The 21,206-nt window shown below is 40.8% G+C and overlaps 1 protein-coding gene across 1 annotated transcript in view; it reads left to right on the forward strand.

The window, feature by feature from the left end:
- The window catches only part of TWF2 (twinfilin actin binding protein 2), a 609,681-nt gene that overhangs the window by 42,647 nt on the left and 545,828 nt on the right, over window positions 1–21,206 (forward strand). The window contains exon 2 of the mRNA XM_053721088.1: window positions 5,485–5,562. Coding sequence (XP_053577063.1) covers window positions 5,485–5,562 — 78 coding nt within the window. The remainder of the gene's footprint in view (window positions 1–5,484; window positions 5,563–21,206) is intronic.

The raw sequence follows: 21,206 nt of genomic DNA on the forward strand, positions 1-21,206 counted from the left end.
TGACACATTTGTTTTGCTATTTCACTCTCTCTCTTTCATCTGATGAAAGAGAGGGATTTAATTACAAATCTTCCTTGTTACTGTTGCCCAGTCCCCTTGTATTAGGAAAGACAAACATGATGGGCCATAAATATCTCCTGTGTCACTCTGTGTTGTGCTTCTGTCAGCTGTGGTTGCAGGGTCACCTTGTATGAACTATCAGCTATTTCTATGTCTGTATATATGAGGTTTAGAATATTTGTCATATGATGTATCGTGTTATGGAATGGGGGTAGGAAACATATCTGCAGATGTTCACACCATGTGGACTAATACTAACGATCTGAGCTGTAGCCAATTGAATCGTGCCCCCTTCCGCGTCCGGCAAAGGAGACGCAATAAGATTGGCTACAGGAAATAGAAACAGGTGGAAGAACGATGACATAAAGGAAAACATGAAAGGGTAATTAATACAAAAATTAAGCATTTCCAGAGCCTTTCATGAATGAAAGCCCCAATCTTTTAGTTTATGATTACAAATATTGTAACTACAAAAGTTAAAGTTTACCATCTCTTTAATACTTTTATATCCGCAGTTAGACCTAATGCATCATGGGTATTAATTGATGGGAATCCACACTTTCTGTTGTAAAGAATGAAGGAAGAATCATTCCCCTAGTTTAATTCTCTTCTTCACAAATTCTTTCCTAGTAATATTTTTAAAATATAGTAAATCAATTTTTCATGTTTTTTTGTTTTATTTTTATATATGTTGGGTAAGTGCACAAATGCCTCTCAGGAAATATTTTCAGCATGCTTAACAGTGATTTGCGGCTACTTGCATATGTCATACCTGATTGGCTCAACAACCTTATTTAGCTTTTAATTGCTGTTCAGGAGACAACTTTAACTATGTGCTTAACCACTTTATTGAGATCACATAACTCTGTCAGCAACAGTGCAACAATAAAATGCATTAGATTTCAGTGTTCTGGAATCACTGCAGTACATAGAGTAGGGCTGTGTGATATGGAGAGATGTTTTGAATAAAATATTGGGATTGCAATTGAATTGAAATATTTTTTAAACATATATTTTGCAATCAAAATTACATGAAACTGTTCAAAATAGCAGCTGGTTCCCCTTGCAGTTTGCACTGCAGACTGAATAGACCAAGAAAAGAGCACCGTAAGTCCACCATCTTGTCTGGACTGAAGCAACAAACCACAATGCAAGTAAAATGGCGACGGTGTCATTGCGTGTTGTGACAATGATGCAACGCTTCCTGGTCCACCCCCCTGGAGGAGTAATCAGTGCTATTCCTGGACTTGGAGTGTTGGTGTGACTGAACTGACATGAAAGTTTAATCTTGACTAGACTATCCCTTTTAAGAGAAGGTAATACTATTAAAAACAGGGGCACTCCCATGTTTCAACATTGTATTCTCCCCTGACGCCTATATATTCCAACCCCGATCTACCACTTCAGTCTAGAATACTCCCGGAACAGAGCAGAGTGTTCGGTAACAGAGTGGCCAGCTTTGTTTCTATGGGGAGAATAAAGGCAAGGGAAGAGATTTTGGCTGTTTTTCCTGAGATCCCATTGTCTTGGTTTACCTATCTACAAATAGGTCATTTCATAAGCACCCACAAACATAAGACACATTTATTGAGGGACCCTACACCCTTCGAGGCTTTATGCATGAAAAAAACTCCATCTAGACATTTGACCTCTATCATTTACGCTCTTCTCCTTCACCCCAAGGACAGCCCCCTTCCAAATTATACCAGAATGTGGCACAGAGAGTTGGGAACGGATTTGTCCGAGGAGGCGTGGCAGCGTATTTTCCGGGCTGCCAGGACAGTCTCGGTCTCAGCGCGTATACAAGAATCTCACTACAAGTTCCTGAGTAGATGGTATCTTACGCCATCTAGGCTTCGAGCAATCTACCCTAGAGTTTCAGACAGGTGCTGGAGAGGGTGCGGGGAGACAGGAACGATTTTACATATCTGGTGGGATTGCCCCCTCTTGGAGCCCTTCTGGACCTCCGTTTGGCGGGAGATGCAGGTGATTCTGGAGATGGATATTCCAAAAATCCCAGAGATATTGTTGTTCCATTTCCCCAATAAAATAAAGGACAGTCTGAAAAAGACACTTCTAAAATTGATGTTGACAGGAGCCAAGAACCTTGTCCCCCGGAGGTGGAAATCAGCTCAGATTCCCACGCTGGCGGATTGGAAACAAAGTGTGCAGGACATCCTGCTTCTGGAAAAATATCACTATGTTAGGATTCAGAAGCTGGACGTCTATATGACGCTGCTGCAGATGTGGGACGGTGCCTGCCCAGCGGGCTAGTTAGTAGACCTGGAACCATTGTAACTTAATAGATAGGTGCACAATGTGAGTTACCTATTCCCTTTTAATTTTTTTTTTTTTTTTTTTTTTATCTCTTCCCTCCCCCCCCCCCCCCTTTCTTTCACCCTTCTCTCTTTTCCACCTCTCTCTATTTCAGTATCTTATATTTCTCTGTCTATTCTCTGACTATTCACTTATTGACATGAAGTCGAGGGGTATGCAAGGACCGGTCACTTTAGTAGTGATGACATACTGAAATAAGTCAATATCATTTTTATTTTACTCTAACTGGCCCTGTTAGGTTTTTTTTTTTTTTTTTTTTTCTATGTGTTTGTCTTGCCCAATTTTTTGGGCATATCTACAAAAGTTATATTTCATGTTACAGAAAAATTTCTAAAAATTGTAAAAATGGAGCAAAATGATTGTCAAAGCTTTGTCAAATTCTGTATATTCTTTCATGCCATACCATTGACTTTCATGTATAATGTCTGTTTATTTTTCTTTTTCCAATAAAGCTCCTTTAAAAAAAAAAAAAAAAAAAAAACAGGGGCACTTTCATTAATCAATGTTTACAAATCAGCCGTTTTGATTAAAAAATTACCTTTTTTTTCTTTTCACAGCCAGAGCAGCTTCCCCTCCTAGAAATCCTCTCTTCACATGTCAGCAATGACTAATCCGGCTTCCTCCAATCACAGCATGGCCTCAGGCAATAACCACCCTGGGGGGAAAGACGTCATTGGAGAAAGCCGGATTAGTCATTGCTGACGTGTGAAGAGAGGATTTCCAGGAGGGGGAAGCTGCTGTAGCTGTGAAAAGAAAAAAAGGTACAGTAAGTTTTTAATCAAAACGGCTGCTTTGTAAACTTTGATGATTGAAAGTGCCCCTGTGTTTAATAGTATTTTTAAAAAACGGGCTTTCATTCACCAAAGTTTACCTTCACTTTAAGGAAGCAGTTTCAGATTTATTTTTATTTATTTTTTTTGCTGCCGTTTTGATAAGTAATTGCAGCCTCATATCGATCCAAGCTACCAAATCACATGTGGAGCTGCAACACCTGCCATAGACAAGCTAAAGCAGAGTGCAGGAGCCAGCTACGCTTACTTCCTATGAGGTGAGTGGTACAGCCTCTGGTTGGCTGTATCAGCTGCTCTCTCTGTGGGAAAGAAACAAAATAAACCATGTAATTGGCTTCATGTCACATACTGGGATGTGAAACCTATCAATCTACTGCATTTTGGTAGCTCGAATACATTGGTTTTCAAAGTGTGTGGTGGGCCTCCCCTAGGGGCGCTAGAGCATATAATAGGAGGCACGGGAGCAGTGACACTTCACACTATCCTATAAAAACCACAAGCAGCATCTACCTGGCAAAACAGAACGGTTTTAAGACACAATAATGACACTTCTCATTTTGTGGTGGAATAAGGGAAAGGACAGAATGTAGGTGGATGAAAGGTACTGAGTAAGTGAAGCACTTTTTTTTTGGTTGAGCAGAATCAGCTCTAGAGAGCCTGTGTATAAACTTTAGATCAGAAGTAAATTCCCCAAATGAAAACTAAACATAAAGATTAAAAATTTCTTTAAAGAGAAAAAGTAACATCTATAATGGGGGAGCTATCTTGTAAATTTCGTCAGAGGGGAGGCCCACCACCTAAGACTTTGAAAACCCCTGCTCTAATAAAATAGATCAGCTCTACGTACAGCAAAGTTTTCAGTACATTGAAAATAAAGGAACATTACAGGGACAGTCTAGTCAAAATGAAACCTTCATGATTCAGATAGGGCATGCAATTTTAAACAACTTTCCAATTTACTTCTATTATCTAATTTGCTCAATTCTTTAGATATCCTTTGTTGAAGAAATAGCAATGTACATGTGTGAGCCAATCACACAAGGCCTTTATGTGCAGCAACCAATCAGCAGCTCCTGAGCATATCTAGATATGCTTTTCAGCAAGTGATATCAAGAGAATGAAGCAAATTAGATAATAGAAGTAAATTAGAAAGTTGTTTAAAATGACATGCTCTTTCTAAATCATGAAAGAAAAAAATTGGGTTTCATGTTTCTTTAAGTGCCCCTTTTTAGAACAACTAATTAAATATGCAATGGGAGTATACAAGGAGTGACAAACCTTTTTAATAGAAAATAAAAAAAAGTCTGTTTAAAGGGACAGTCTACTCCTGAATTGTTATTGTTTAAAAAGACAGATAATCCCTTTATTTCCCATTCCCCAGTTTTGCATAACCAACACCGTTATATTAAAATACTTTTTTACCTCTGTGATTACCTTGTATCTAAGCCTCTCCAGACTGCGCCCTTTAACTCCGTTCTTTTGACAGACTTGCATTTTAGCCAATTAGTGCTGACTTCTAGGTAACTACTGGCATAAGCACAATCGTATCTATATGACACGCATGAACAAGCGCTGTTTAACTGTGAAAAAATGTCAAAATGCACCAAGATAAGAGGCGGCCATCAAGGGCTTAGAAATTAGCAAATGAACCTACCTACCTAGGTTTAGCTTTCAACTAAGAATATCAAGAGATCAAAGCAAATTTGATTATAAAAGTAAATTGGAAAGTTGTTTTAAATGTCATGCCCCATCTGAATCATGAAAGTTTAATTTTGATTAAATTGTCCCTTTTCAAAGTTAAATACAGTTTATTTTTTTTTTATTTTTTTATTCTCCTTCCTTTTGTATTTATCTTAATTATGTAACTTTTTTTTTTAATTCTTAATTAAAAGGAGAAAAAAAAGAATAATGGTTTGGTGGTGTAAGGCAAATGAAGTGAAAGCCTTATTCTGGTAAATAGATTTAACTCATTGATTGTCAGCAGTTTTAATACTAAAAGGGTTGCATCTGCTAAATGACTCGCTGTGCTGATCTGTGTAATATACAGTCACTTTAGTTCCAGCTCCCCCCCCTGAAGCCCTTTTCTATATTTGGGAGTTAATGCTGGCCGGACAGTGATCAAGTTTAGCACATGCTCTCATACAGTATTCACCCCTTGTAGCTGAGCCCAGTCGCACAGTCAAATTTTGCTTCTGAGCTTTTTGTACTTAGTGCCCCTTGATTGAGGATTTATCTTTTTTTTTATTATTATTTTCCTTTTTAAGTGCACTCACTGCTATGTATTTGGTTCTTGCAGCTACTCCAGAACTTAAGGACTTTTTTGCAAAAGCTCGTAATGGATCTATCCGACTCATAAAGGTCATCATTGAAGAAGGTGAGTTGTTAAAGATGATTGAATGAGGGGTCATGGGGTGGGACGAGAGGCGCATTGTGAGTGAGTGTAAAGCCTACATTAGCAACTGTAGTATAGAGATTGCCAATCACACTTGGGAGCCCATAAGAGCATTGAAGAGACAACAGTGCATTTTAAAGGGACAAAGGCAATTAATTTCTTGATCAGATAGAGCAGAACATTTTGAACAACTTTTCAATGTACTTCTATTATCTAATATGCTTTGTTCTTTGGTATCCTTTGTTGAAATGCATAGCTAGGTAGGCTCAAAAGCAGCAATGCACTACTGGAAGCTAGATGTGATTGGAGGCTGTACATATATGCATCTTGTCATTGGCTCACCAGATGAGTTCAGCGAGTTACCAGTAGTGCATTGCTGCTTCTTCAACAAAGGAAACTATGAGAATAAACACATTTCATAACAGAAGTTAATTGAAAAGTTGATCAAAATTGTATGTTCTATCGGAAAGACAACATTTGGGGTCCATGACCCTTTTAAAAGTCACATAAAATAATTTGTCTATATCTCTATCTAGGAGCCAAAAGTAAACTTCTAGGAACCAGGCCCACTGGCTTCTGGGATTTGTTATGTTTTATTGTAACATGAAGAGTGGTTGAGAACCATTTCATCCCTTTGTTTTGGTTCATCGGTATATTCCATAGCACAATACAGGGAATACCACAAATAAACTGTTTATACAGTTTCATGTGTTTAATAAAGAAGTTGGTTCACTGGCTGCAGTCAGCTTTTAAAGGAAAATATTTTTTATTTCTGATGAAGAAACTTGTGGGGAAAAAAAAATGTTTGTATACTTTTCAGCTATAGCACAATACCCTCCTCCACTTCTTATTTACATTTATAGGTGAAAGGACTGATGGGTGCTGATCAGGGGGGCGTACACACATAAGCTTATAGGCAGCCTGGGGCTTTTATCGAATTAATATGACTGAACCTAAATATTGGAGAGTTCCTGCCTGTTTTCACATGATAGAATTAGCGATAAATTTTGTTTTGAGAAAAGCTACTGTAGTTTCCTTTTAGTTAGCGAGAAAAAAACTGAGATCTGTAGTGCGAAAATCTTTACAGAATTACACTGGGATTAGAGTGACAATTTTATATACACCCATGTTCAGTGCATTTTACGGAAAAAAAATTACACTTAGAAATTTGTACTTTTACATGCAAAATACGAAGTGTTTTTTGCACATCCTTAATAATACAATTTCCGGCATATTTTATATGAATGGTTACATTACTAATTTTGTAAGATTTTTTCATATACAAATTTTATTAAACACATGACATATGAAAATGCAGTATACGCCCCTCAGCAAGACACCCTGTTTTCAGTGTAAAAAGTGACTATAGTTCATTTCACCAGAGAAATAGAAGTACTGGTGAGCAACGCTATTTTTTCAATGATGACGTTTCCTCCTCTTAGCCAATAGCCAAGCGGCCCAGCTGGCATTATGCTGTATATCTTGTACGCTATTGGCTAAGATCACCTCACTGAAAATAGCGTTCTACCGTGGGCGGTCTGAGGTGCTCAGCGCAGCAAACGCTGCAGACAAATAAAGGAACTTTCAGCATGAAGTATTTTATACTTCATGACAAAGTTCCCTTTATTTGTTGCACTGGTAAATCCTAGCGTTTCAAAAACGCTAGGATTTACCATCACTTATTTTCTAAAATAAAAAACATTCAACACTTGTGACCTGTGACATATCACTTTGTTAGAGCATCTCTTCGCACAAATAAGCGTGCAAGTTCTACAGAATGCAGATTTACTTTTACTTGAAATAAAGTTGTGTAGAGAGCTGCGTACAGTGTCACATCAGTAGAATAGAGAGCCCATATGATACTGGGCTGCCTGAAAGCAAAGCCAGAAAAAACAGCTCATGGAAAATGTTTGAGAATCTGGAATGTGCCTGCTTAGAATAGCAGAGATGAATGTGATAAACACGTTGGCTAATGCTACCTAGAGTGTGTGCAACCGGGTTAGCTCTAGGGAACAAACAGGCAATGAAATGAATACTGGGTCATCTGCACTTTCTCATGTGCACTGATGAAACCACATTCCACCAACACAGGGGGTTAAACAGAAATTACTGAGCCACCTCTCTAGACTGGGAATTTATGCCTAAATAGAAAATCCAACAGATGTGTTTTAGCTTCATACATATTCTTTCTTTAGTTTACAATTCATAAAAATATCTGCTGGCTTTATATTGGTATATTGTAACCAGTAGTAACAGAAGCACCAACCTTTGTGTGAGCTGAAAGGGACATGAAGCCCAATCATTTTCATAGCAAGAGTATATGATTTTAATAAAAGGACCAGTCAACACGGTAGATTTTCATAATGAACAAAGGCAAGATAACAAGACAATGCAATAGCACTTAGTCTGAACTTCAAATGAGTAGTAGATTTTTTTTCTGACAATTTTAAAAGTTATGTCTTTTTCCACTCCCCCTGTACCATGTGACTGCCATCAGCCAATCACAAATGCATACACGTACCATGTGACAGCCATCAGAAATTCACAAATGCATACACACTTATTCTTGCACATGCTCAGTAAGAGCTGGTGACTCAAAAAGTTAAAATATATAGACTGCACATTTTGTTAATGGAAGTAATCGGCCAATCACAAATGCATACACGTACCATGTGACAGCCATCAGCCATTCACAAATGCATACACACTTATTCTTGCACATGCTCAGTAAGAGCTGGTGACTCAAAAAATTAAAATATATAAAGACTGCACATTTTGTTAATGAAAGTAAATTGGAAAGTTGTTTAAAATGGCATATTCTATCTAAATAATGAAAGTTTAATTTTGATTGAGTGTCCCTTTAACTTTTCAATTTACTTCTGTTGTCTAATTTGCTTCATTGTCTTGATATCCTTTTGTTGAAGAAACAGCAATACTCTACTGTGAGCTATCTGAATGCATTGGGAGAGTCAATAATATGAGGAATATATGTGCAGCCACCAATTAGCAGCTCCTTGGTCTACCTAGGCATTTCAATAAAGGATATCAAGAGAACAAAACAAATGAGATAATAGAAGTGCATTGGGAAGTTGTTTAAAACCACATGCTCTATTAGAATTATGAAAGAAAAAAAATGGGTTTATGTCCCTTTTAAACTTGTTTTGAAGGCATCAGTTTCACTTTGCTTATGACCCCCGCCCCTTTAATAAAACCTTGCATTTGAATGTGGTCTTAAAAGGACATAATACTCATATGCTAAATCACTTAAGTGATACAGCCGACAAGAAATGTCACCTGAAATCTTTGTTACCTTTAAATTTCTTCAGCTCACAATAGCGCATGCTCTGTACACCGTTATTCTTTAGCTACTGTTAGCTGCATGCTGGGAAAAAAACAGCCAATCAACTTCATCCTTGCAGATGTCACACTGTGATCCCATGCGATTTCACTTTTATTCTCGTGAGATTTCATAGTAAACTAATAAAGTTACATAAACCCCCCCCCCCCCCAAAATATTTCAGGATTCAGATAGAACATACAATTTTAAACAACTTTACAATTTTCTACTATTATCAAATTTTCTTCATTTTCTTGCTATCCTTTGTTGAAAAGCAGGAAAACTCAGGCGTGTGCACGTGTCTGCAGAACTATAGGGCAGCCGTTTTGCAAGAATGTTATGCATTGGCAACAGCACTAAATGGCAGCACTATTTCTTGTCATATAGTGAGCCTATCATGTGCACGCTACCTATCCAGATATCTCTTCAACAAAGAATAATATTTGAACAAAGCAAAATTTGGTAATAGAAGTAAATTAGAAACTTTAAAAAAAATATTGTATTCTCTATCTGAATTATAAAAGAAAAAATGTGTGTTTTGTGTCCCTTTTTAAACTGAAGAGGGAAATAACATGACTGTGCCTATGCATGCTAGATGCACTGTCTTTTGCAAGCAAGGTGGATAAAAATCAATGATTTTATTATTATTATTATTAATAGAATTTCATTAAATTTAAAATGCTTTTTGAGGAAAAATCTATCTAATTATAAGCCAAATGTTATTCATTCTTAAATAAGGATTCATTTTTAATTATGTAGTATGAGGCTGTATATTTGTGGCTGTAATGATATGGGTTTTTTTTGTGGTAAATTCCAAAAATCCATTCACAACAGAGCTTTCTCCAACATAGGTGTGTCCGGTCCACGGCGTCATCCTTACTTGTGGGATATTCTCCTCCCCAACAGGAAATGGCAAAGAGCCCAGCAAAGCTGGTCACATGATCCCTCCTAGGCTCCGCCTACCCCAGTCATTCTCTTTGCCGTTGTACAGGCAACATCTCCACGGAGATGGCTTAGAGTTTTTTAGTGTTTAACTGTAGTTTTTATTATTCAATCAAGAGTTTGTTATTTTGAAATAGTGCTGGTATGTACTATTTACTCAGAAACAGAAAAGAGATGAAGATTTCTGTTTGTATGAGGAAAATGATTTTAGCAACCGTCACTAAAATCCATGGCTGTTCCACACAGGACTGTTGAGAGAAATTAACTTCAGTTGGGGGAACAGTGAGCAGTCTCTTGCTGCTTGAGGTATGACACATTCTAACAAGACGATGTAATGCTGGAAGCTGTCATTTTCCCTATGGGATCCGGTAAGCCATGTTTATTAAGATCGTAAATAAGGGCTTCACAAGGGCTTATTAAGACTGTAGACTTTTTCTGGGCTAAATCGATTCATTATTAACACATATTTAGCCTTGAGGAATCATTTTTTCTGGGTATTTTGATATAATAATATCGGCAGGCACTGTTTTAGACACCTTATTCTTTAGGGGCTTTCCCAAATCATAGGCAGAGCCTCATTTTCGCGCCGGTGTTGCGCACTTGTTTTTGAGAGGCATGACATGCAGTCGCATGTGAGAGGAGCTCTGATACTTAGAAAAGACTTTCTGAAGGCGTCATTTGGTATCGTATTCCCCTTTGGGCTTGGTTGGGTCTCAGCAAAGCAGATACCAGGGACTGTAAAGGGTTTAAAGTTAAAAACGGCTCCGGTTCCGTTATTTTAAGGGTTAAAGCTTCCAAATTAAGGCTTTAAGACACTGTGGTGAAAATTTGGTGAATTTTGAACAATTCCTTCATGTTTTTTCGCAATTGCAGTAATAAAGTGTGTTCAGTTTAAAATTTAAAGTGACAGTTACGGTTTTATTTTAAAACGTTTTTTGTACTTTGTTATCAAGTTTATGCCTGTTTAACATGTCTGAACTACCAGATAGACTGTGTTCTGAATGTGGGGAAGCCAGAATTCCTATTCATTTAAATAAATGTGATTTATGTGACAATGACAATGATGCCCAAGATGATTCCTCAAGTGAGGGGAGTAAGCATGGTACTGCATCATTCCCTCCTTCGTCTACACGAGTCTTGCCCACTCAGGAGGCCCCTAGTACATCTAGCGCGCCAATACTCCTTACTATGCAACAATTAACGGCTGTAATGGATAATTCTGTCAAAAACATTTTAGCCAAAATGAACACTTATCAGCGTAAGCGCGACTGCTCTGTTTTAGATACTGAAGAGCATGACGACGCTGATAATAATGGTTCTGAAGGGCCCCTAACCCAGTCTGATGGGGCCAGGGAGGTTTTGTCTGAGGGAGAAATTACTGATTCAGGGAACATTTCTCAACAAGCTGAACCTGATGTGATTACGTTTAAATTTAAGTTGGAACATCTCCGCATTCTGCTTAAGGAGGTATTATCCACTCTGGATGATTGTGACAAGTTGGTCATCCCAGAGAAACTATGTAAAATGGACAAGTTCCTAGAGGTCCCGGGGCTCCCAGAAGCTTTTCCTATACCCAAGCGGGTGGCGGACATTGTTAATAAAGAATGGGAAAGGCCCGGTATTCCTTTCGTCCCTCCCCCCATATTTAAAAAATTGTTTCCTATGGTCGACCCCAGAAAGGACTTATGGCAGACAGTCCCCAAGGTCGAGGGAGCGGTTTCCACTTTAAACAAACGCACCACTATACCCATAGAGGATAGTTGTGCTTTCAAAGATCCTATGGATAAAAAATTAGAAGGTTTACTTAAAAAGATGTTTGTTCAGCAGGGTTACCTTCTACAACCAATTTCATGCATTGTCCCTGTAGCTACAGCCGCATGTTTCTGGTTCGATGAGCTGATAAAGGCGGTAGATAGTGATTCTCCTCCTTATGAGGAGATTATGGACAGAATCAATGCTCTCAAATTGGCTAATTCTTTCACCCTAGACGCCACTTTGCAATTGGCTAGGTTAGCGGCTAAGAATTCTGGGTTTGCTATTGTGGCGCGCAGAGCGCTTTGGTTGAAATCTTGGTCAGCTGATGCGTCTTCCAAGAACAAGCTACTTAACATTCCTTTCAAGGGGAAAACGCTGTTTGGCCCTGACTTGAAAGAGATTATCTCTGATATCACTGGGGGTAAGGGCCACGCCCTTCCTCAGGATCGGCCTTTCAAGGCAAAAAATAAACCTAATTTTCGTCCCTTTCGTAGAAACGGACCAGCCCAAAGTGCTACGTCCTCTAAGCAAGAGGGTAATACTTCTCAAGCCAAGCCAGCTTGGAGACCAATGCAAGGCTGGAACAAGGGAAAGCAGGCCAAGAAACCTGCCACTGCTACCAAGACAGCATGAAATGTTGGCCCCCGATCCGGGACCGGATCTGGTGGGGGGCAGACTCTCTCTCTTCGCTCAGGCTTGGGCAAGAGATGTTCTGGATCCTTGGGCGCTAGAAATAGTCTCCCAAGGTTATCTTCTGGAATTCAAGGGGCTTCCCCCAAGGGGGAGGTTCCACAGGTCTCAGTTGTCTTCAGACCACATAAAAAGACAGGCATTCTTACATTGTGTAGAAGACCTGTTAAAAATGGGAGTGATTCATCCTGTTCCATTAAGAGAACAAGGGATGGGGTTCTACTCCAATCTGTTCATAGTTCCCAAAAAAGAGGGAACGTTCAGACCAATCTTAGATCTCAAGATCTTAAACAAGTTTCTCAAGGTTCCATCGTTCAAGATGGAAACCATTCGAACTATTCTTCCTTCCATCCAGGAAGGTCAATTCATGACCACAGTGGATTTAAAGGATGCGTATCTACATATTCCTATCCACAAGGAACATCATCGGTTCCTAAGGTTCGCATTCCTGGACAAGCATTACCAGTTCGTGGCGCTTCCTTTCGGATTAGCCACTGCTCCAAGGATTTTCACAAAGGTACTAGGGTCCCTTCTAGCTGTGCTAAGACCAAGGGGCATTGCTGTAGTACCTTACTTGGACGACATTCTGATTCAAGCGTCGTCCCTTCCTCAAGCAAAGGCTCACACGGACATTGTCCTGGCCTTTCTCAGATCTCACGGATGGAAAGTGAACGTGGAAAAGAGTTCTCTATCTCCGTCAACAAGGGTTCCCTTCTTGGGAACAATAATAGACTCCTTAGAAATGAGGATTTTTCTGACAGAGGCCAGAAAAACAAAACTTCTAGACTCTTGTCGGATACTTCATTCCGTTCCTCTTCCTTCCATAGCGCAGTGCATGGAAGTGATCGGTTTGATGGTAGCGGCAATGGACATAGTTCCTTTTGCGCACATTCATCTAAGACCATTACAACTGTGCATGCTCAGTCAGTGGAATGGGGACTATACAGACTTGTCTCCGAAGATACAAGTAAATCAGAGGACCAGAGACTCACTCCGTTGGTGGCTGTCCCTGGACAACCTGTCACAAGGGATGACATTCCGCAGACCAGAGTGGGTCATTGTCACGACCGACGCCAGTCTGATGGGCTGGGGCGCGGTCTGGGGATCCCTGAAAGCTCAGGGTCTTTGGTCTCGGGAAGAATCTCTTCTACCGATAAATATTCTGGAACTGAGAGCGATATTCAATGCTCTCAAGGCTTGGCCTCAGCTAGCGAGGGCCAAGTTCATACGGTTTCAATCAGACAACATGACAACTGTTGCGTACATCAACCATCAGGGGGGAACAAGGAGTTCCCTAGCGATGGAAGAAGTGACCAAAATCATTCTATGGGCGGAGTCTCACTCCTGCCACCTGTCTGCTATCCACATCCCAGGAGTGGAAAATTGGGAAGCGGATTTTCTGAGTCGTCAGACATTGCATCCGGGGGAGTGGGAACTCCATCCGGAAATCTTTGCCCAAGTCACTCAGCTGTGGGGCATTCCAGACATGGATCTGATGGCCTCTCGTCAGAACTTCAAAGTTCCTTGCTACGGGTCCAGATCCAGGGATCCCAAGGCGGCTCTAGTGGATGCACTAGTAGCACCTTGGACCTTCAAACTAGCTTTTGTGTTCCCGCCGTTTCCTCTCATCCCCAGGCTGGTAGCCAGGATCAATCAGGAGAGGGCGTCGGTGATCTTGATAGCTCCTGCGTGGCCACGCAGGACTTGGTATGCAGATCTGGTGAATATGTCATCGGCTCCACCTTGGAAGCTACCTTTGAGACGAGACCTTCTTGTTCAGGGTCCGTTCGAACATCCGAATCTGGTTTCACTCCAGCTGACTGCTTGGAGATTGAACGCTTGATCTTATCGAAGCGAGGGTTCTCAGATTCTGTTATCGATACTCTTGTTCAGGCCAGAAAGCCTGTAACTAGAAAGATTTACCACAAAATTTGGAAAAAATATATCTGTTGGTGTGAATCTAAAGGATTCCCTTGGGACAAGGTTAAGATTCCTAAGATTCTATCCTTCCTTCAAGAAGGATTGGAAAAAGGATTATCTGCAAGTTCCCTGAAGGGACAGATTTCTGCCTTGTCTGTGTTACTTCACAAAAAGCTGGCAGCTGTGCCAGATGTTCAAGCCTTTGTTCAGGCTCTGGTTAGAATTAAGCCTGTTTACAAACCTTTGACTCCTCCTTGGAGTCTCAACTTAGTTCTTTCAGTTCTTCAGGGGGTTCCGTTTGAACCCTTACATTCCGTTGATATTAAGTTATTATCTTGGAAAGTTTTGTTTTTAGTTGCAATTTCTTCTGCTAGGAGAGTTTCAGAATTATCTGCTCTGCAGTGTTCTCCTCCTTATCTGGTGTTCCATGCAGATAAGGTGGTTTTACGTACTAAACCTGGTTTTCTTCCAAAAGTTGTTTCTAACAAAAACATTAACCAGGAGATTATCGTACCTTCTCTGTGTCCGAAACCAGTTTCAAAGAAGGAACGTTTGTTGCACATTTTGGATGTTGTTCGCGCTCTAAAATTCTATTTAGATGCTACAAAGGATTTTAGACAAACATCTTCCTTGTTTGTTGTTTATTCCGGTAAAAGGAGAGGTCAAAAGCAACTTCTACCTCTCTCTCTTTTTGGATTAAAAGCATCATCAGATTGGCTTACGAGACTGCCGGACGGCAGCCTCCCGAAAGAATCACAGCTCATTCCACTAGGGCTGTGGCTTCCACATGGGCCTTCAAGAACGAGGCTTCTGTTGATCAGATATGTAGGGCAGCGACTTGGTCTTCACTGCACACTTTTACCAAATTTTACAAGTTTGATACTTTTGCTTCTTCTGAGGCTATTTTTGGGAGAAAGGTTTTGCAAGCCGTGGTGCCTTCCATTTAGGTGACCTGATTTGCTCCCTCCCTTCATCCGTGTCCTAAAGCTTTGGTATTGGTTCCCACAAGTAAGGATGACGCCGTGGACCGGACACACCTATGTTGGAGAAAACAGAATTTATGTTTACCTGATAAATTACTTTCTCCAACGGTGTGTCCGGTCCACGGCCCGCCCTGGTTTTTTTAATCAGGTCTGATAATTTATTTTCTTTAACTACAGTCACCACGGTACCATATGGTTTCTCCTATGCAAATATTCCTCCTTAACGTCGGTCGAATGACTGGGGTAGGCGGAGCCTAGGAGGGATCATGTGACCAGCTTTGCTGGGCTCTTTGCCATTTCCTGTTGGGGAGGAGAATATCCCACAAGTAAGGATGACGCCGTGGACCGGACACACCGTTGGAGAAAGTAATTTATCAGGTAAACATAAATTCTGTTTTTTGTAATATTATTTTGGACATTTTTTCTATCTAGAAGATATTATCACATATTCTTGGTTTTGTAGTTGTCACAGTTGTGAATTTGTGTCTGCATATGCCCCATTTCTTTTACAAGATATGACGAGTCCACGGATTTCATCCTTGTGGGATTAAATCTCCTGTTAGCAGGAAGTGGCAAAGAGCACCACAGCAGAGCTGTGTATATAGCTCCTCCCTCCCCCTCCTCCCCCCAGTCATTCTCTTTGCCTGTGTTAATGTAGGAAGAGGTAAAGTGAGGTGTTAGTTTAGATTCTTCAATCAAGAAGTTTGTTATTTTAAAATGGTGCCAGTGAGTACTATTTTTCTCAGGGAGAAATCGTCAGTGTATACCTTCCCAGGAGTGGAGACATTTTATTTTTCTGCCCTGATGTTGATGATCTTAGCAAACGTTATCTAAGATCCATTCTGGTTCCCACAGAGCAGCTGAAGGTAGTGTAAAATCTTCAGTGTGGAGAACGATGTCATGCTACAAGCAGCATTGAGGTATGTTCAGTCTTTTGTTTTCTGGGGAGACTTGCTACATCAGAACAGACTGACAATATCCCTAGCTGGGGAGGGGTAAGCAGTATGCACTATAAGAAATGGTGTACCTGGATTCCCTGTTATTTTCATTATATACTTGTGTGGTATATCACTTTAATATATTATTATGTGGGCTGACGCTGGGAGATGCAGCTGGATTTTATTGATGTTTGGTCAGGCCTTATAATGTGCAGCGCTTATTGCGCAGAATGAGTATGTTGTGAACACATGGCTGTTCTATGGAGGACCGACATGTTTAGACTTTCTCTACCCATGCGGGTCTCGGTAGAATATGAGTTACGGGTGGACGGGCCTATTTTCACGCGCTCAGACGCGCAGTGTGTGTGTTCCGGATCGGTAGCAAGATCCTGAAGCTCCGGTGGGGCCTAGCTCTGTTTGGTGATCGTAGTGGACAGAGAGGCTCAGAACGTTATTCAGTGTGCCTTGGGGGCAGGTAGGCGCCACAGCTCTGAGGTGCAGGGGCCTAGTTTTTGTAATACATCGTTATATTTGATAAACCTGACATAGTTTGATATATTATATATCCTAACAAGTGGTGCAATATATTTAAGCTAATTGGTACACATAGGGACAATTTTTATTGCTGAAATAGTCTTTTTTTCCTAACAACAGAAAAATTGTTGCGCTTTTATTATTTAAAGGCGCAGTACACGTTTTTGGTTTACATACTTTAATAGATGTTTTGACTTTAAAAGTACAATATATCAAGTAAAGAACGACTATTATTGCTATTGCTAATCTGTTTAACATGTCTGACATTGAGGAATCTACTTGTTCTATGTATTTAGATGCCTCTGTGGAACCCCCACTTACTTTTTGTCCCTCGTGTACTGAAAGGGCCTTACAATGTAAAGAGCAGATTTTATTTAAGAAAAATGTGTCTAAGGATCATTCTCAGTCTGAGGAGAATCGGGGTATGCCGCCAAATTCTCCCCAAATGTCACAACCTTTAACACCCACCCAAGCGACGCCGGGTTCTTCAACCGCATCTACTTCATTTACCCTGCAGGATATGGCTGCAGTTATGTCAACTACTCTTACAGAAGTTTTATCTAAGTTGCCAGTGTTACAGGGCAAATGCAGTAGGACAGAAGTCAATGTGAATACTGAGTCCTCTAATGCTTTGTTGGCTATTTCCGATGTACCCTCACAAGGATCTGATTTGGGGGTCAGGGAACTTCTGTCTCAGGGGGAACTTTCCGATTCGGGAAGTGTGTTGCCTCAGACGGATTTGGACGTCTTGTCCTTTTTAGATTTAAGCTTGAACACCTCCGCCTGTTACTTCGGGAGGTTTTAGCGACTCTGGATGACTGTGACTCTATTGTGGTACCACCAGAGAAATTGTGTAAAATGGACAAATACTTAGAGGTACCTGCTTACACTGATGTTTTTCCGGTTCCTAAGAGAATTTCGGAGACTATCAAGAGGAAATGGGACAGACCGGGTATACCGTTCTCACCTTCTCCTAATTTTAAGAAAATGTATCCCATATCTGACCCTGTTTGAGACTCTTGGCAGACGGTCCCTAAGGTGGAGGGGGCTATATCTACCCTGGCTAAGCGTACAACTAGTCCTATTGAGGACAGCTGTGCTTTCAAAGACCCTATGGATAAGAAATTGGAGGGTCTTCTAAAAAAGTTATTTATTCATCGGGGTTTCCTTTTACAACCGACAGCCTGCATTGTACCAGTTACCACTGTGGGGGCTTTCTGGTTTGATGCCTTAGAAGAGTCTCTTAAGTCGGAGACTCCTTTAGAGGATATTTTAGATAGAATTAAGGCTCTCAAGCTGGATAATTCTTTTATCACAGATGCTGCCTTTCAAATTGCTAAGTTGGCGGCTAAGAATGCCGGATTTGCTATTTTAGCGCGTAGAGCGTTATGGTTAAAATCCTCCTTTCTTTCTTTCTTTCTTTCTTTCTTTCTTTCTTTCTTTCCTTCCTTCCTTCCTTCCTTCCTTCCTTCCTTCCTTCCTTCCTTCCTTCCTTCCTTCCCCCCCCGCAGGGCATTGCAGTGGCGCCTTATCTGGACGATATTCTGATCCAGGCGTCGACTTATCATCTGACAAAGTCTCATACAGACATGGTGTTGTCCTTTCTGAGAACTCACAGATGGAAGGTGAATCTAGAAAAGAGTTCATTAATTCCACCGACGAAGGTTCCTTTCTTGGGAACTCTAATAGATTCCATGTCTATGAAAATTTTCCTGGCAGAGGTCAGAAAGTTAAAGATTCTTAATACGTGCCGAGCTCTTCAGTCCAATCCTCGGCCATCAGTGGCTCAGTGCATGAAGGTAATTGGATTGATGGTGGCGGCAATGGACATCATTCCGTTTGCTCGTTTTCATCTCAGACCACTACAACTGAGCATGCTCAGGCAGTGGAATGGAGATTATGCAAATTTGTCTCCTCAGATAGATCTGGATCAGGAGACAAGAGACTCTCTTTTTTGGTGGTTGTCGCCGGATCATCTGTCCCAAGGGACGTGCTTCCGCAGACCCTCATGGGTGATAGTGACAACGGACGCCAGCCTACTGGGCTGGGGTGCAGTCTGGAATTCCCTGAAGACTCAGGGTGTGTGGACTCAGCCGGAATCTCTTCTTCCTATCAATATCCTGGAATTGAGAGCAATATTCAATGCGCTTCAGGCGTGGCCTCAGTTGGCTTCGGCCAAATATATCCGCTTTCAGTCGGACAGCATCACGACTGTGGCTTACATCAATCATCAGGGAGGAACAAGAAGTTCCTTAGCGATGACAGAAGTATCCAAGATAATTCGATGGGCGGAGGCTCACTCTTGTTATCTGTCAGCAATCTACATCCCAGGAGTGGACAACTGGGAAGCGGACTTTTAAAGCAGACAGACGTTTCATCCGGGGTAGTGGGAACTCCATCCGGAGGTCTTTGCCACTCTGATCCTCAGATGGGGCAGACCGGAATTGGATCTGATGGCGTCTCGTCAGGGAATTGGATCTGATGGCGTCTCGTCAAAATGCCAAGCTTCCAAGATACGGATCGAGGTCGAGGGATCCTCAGGCCGAACTGATAGATGCCTTGGTTGTTCAACCTAGCTTATGTGTTTCCACCGTTTGCTCTCTTTCCCCGAGTAATTGCTCGGATCAAACAGGAGAGGGCTTCAGTAATTCTAATCGCGCCTGCTTGGCCTCGCAGGACTTGGTATGCCGATCTAGTGGACATGTCCTCTCTGCCGCCGTAGAAGCTTCCATTGAGGCAGGACCTTCTCATTCAGGGGCCTTTCCTTCATCCAAATGGGGGTTCTCCGATTCAGTCATTGATACTTTGATTCAGGCACGTAAGCCTGTTACTAGAAAGATCTACCATAAGATATGGCGTAAATATCTTCATTGGTGTGAATCCAAGGGTTACTCATGGAGTAGAGTTAGGATTCCCAGTATTCTGTCTTTCCTCCAATAAGGATTGGAGAAAGGGTTATCAGCAAGTTCCTTAAAGGGACAAATCTCTGCTTTGTCAATTTTACTACACAAACGGTTGGCAGATGTTCCAGACGTTCAGTCTTTTTGTCATGCTCTGACCAGAATCAAGCCTGTGTTTAGACCAATTGCTCCACCCTGGAGTTTGAATTTAGTTCTTAATGTTCTTCAAGGGGTTCCGTTTGAACCCATGCATTCCATAGATATTAAGTTGCTATCTTGGAAAGTTTTATTTTTGGTTGCTATTTCTTCTGCTCAAAAAGTTTCTGAGCTTTCAGTGTTACAATGTGACTCGCCTTATCTTCCATTCTGATAAGGTGGTTTTACGTACCAAACCTGGGTTCCTTCCTAAGGTTGTTTCAAATAAGAATATTAATCAGGAAATTGTTGTTCCTTCATTTTGTCCTAATCCTTCTTCTAAGAAGGAGCGTCTGTTGCATAACTTGGACGTGGTCCGTGCCCTGAAGTTTTACTTACAGGCGACTAAAGAATTCCGTCAATCATCTTCATTATTCATTGTGTTTTCTGGAAAGCGTAGGGGCCAGAAAGCTACGGCTACCTCTCTCTTTCTTTTTGGCTGAAGAGTATCATCCGTCTGGCATACGAGACTGCTGGACAGCAGCCTCCTGAAAGAATTACGGCTCATTCTACTAGGGCTGTGGCTTCCTCATGGGCATTTAAAAATGATGCTTCTGTTGAACAGATTTGCAAGGCTGCAACTTGGTCGTCTCTTCACATTTTTTCCAAATTTTACAAATTTGATATTTTTGCTTCTTCTGAGGCTTGTTTTGGGAGAAAGGTTCTTCAAGCAGTGGTGCCTTCCGTTTAGGTTCCTGTCTTCTCCCTCCCTTTCATCCGTGTCCTGTAGCTTTGGTATTGTATCCCACAAGTAAGGATGAAATCCGTGGACTCGTCATATCTTGTAAAAGAAAAGGAAATTTATGCTTACCTGATAAATTTATTTATTTTACGATATGACGAGTCCACAGCCCACCTAAGACAGGTATGTAATTATTTTATTTAACTTCAGTCACCTCTGCACCTTTGGCTTTTCCTTTCTCTTCCTAACTTCGGTCGAATGGCTGGGGGAGGAGGGGAAGGGAGGAGCTATATATACAGCTCTGCTGTGGTGCTCTTTGCCACTTCCTGCTGGCAGGAGGTTTAATCCCACAAGTAAGGATAAAATCCGTGGACTCGTCATATCGTAAAAGAAATAAATTTATCAGGTAAGCATACATTTCCATTTTGTCCATTCTGATTCAGATAAATATTACAATTTTAAACAACTTTCCAGTTTATTTATATTATCAAATTATACAGACGATGCCCCAGGCCCCTCTGTCTGTGGACATTTTCATTTATTTTGAATTCTCCTATCTGTGATTAGTTTATTGTAATATATAGTTGATACATATTTCTATATCTCTTTCTCTCTAGTACTCAAACAGTGTTATGTGTCTCTTTAAATTGATTTTATGTTTGTCTTAACACATTTTTTTATTGACCACAGTAAAAGTTAAATTTTAATATTAGGTTTCAACTCATGACCTCTATAATATAAGTGTGTGCC

This window comes from Bombina bombina, chromosome 7, assembly GCF_027579735.1.
Source record: "Bombina bombina isolate aBomBom1 chromosome 7, aBomBom1.pri, whole genome shotgun sequence".
Classification (NCBI taxonomy): domain Eukaryota; kingdom Metazoa; phylum Chordata; class Amphibia; order Anura; family Bombinatoridae; genus Bombina; species Bombina bombina.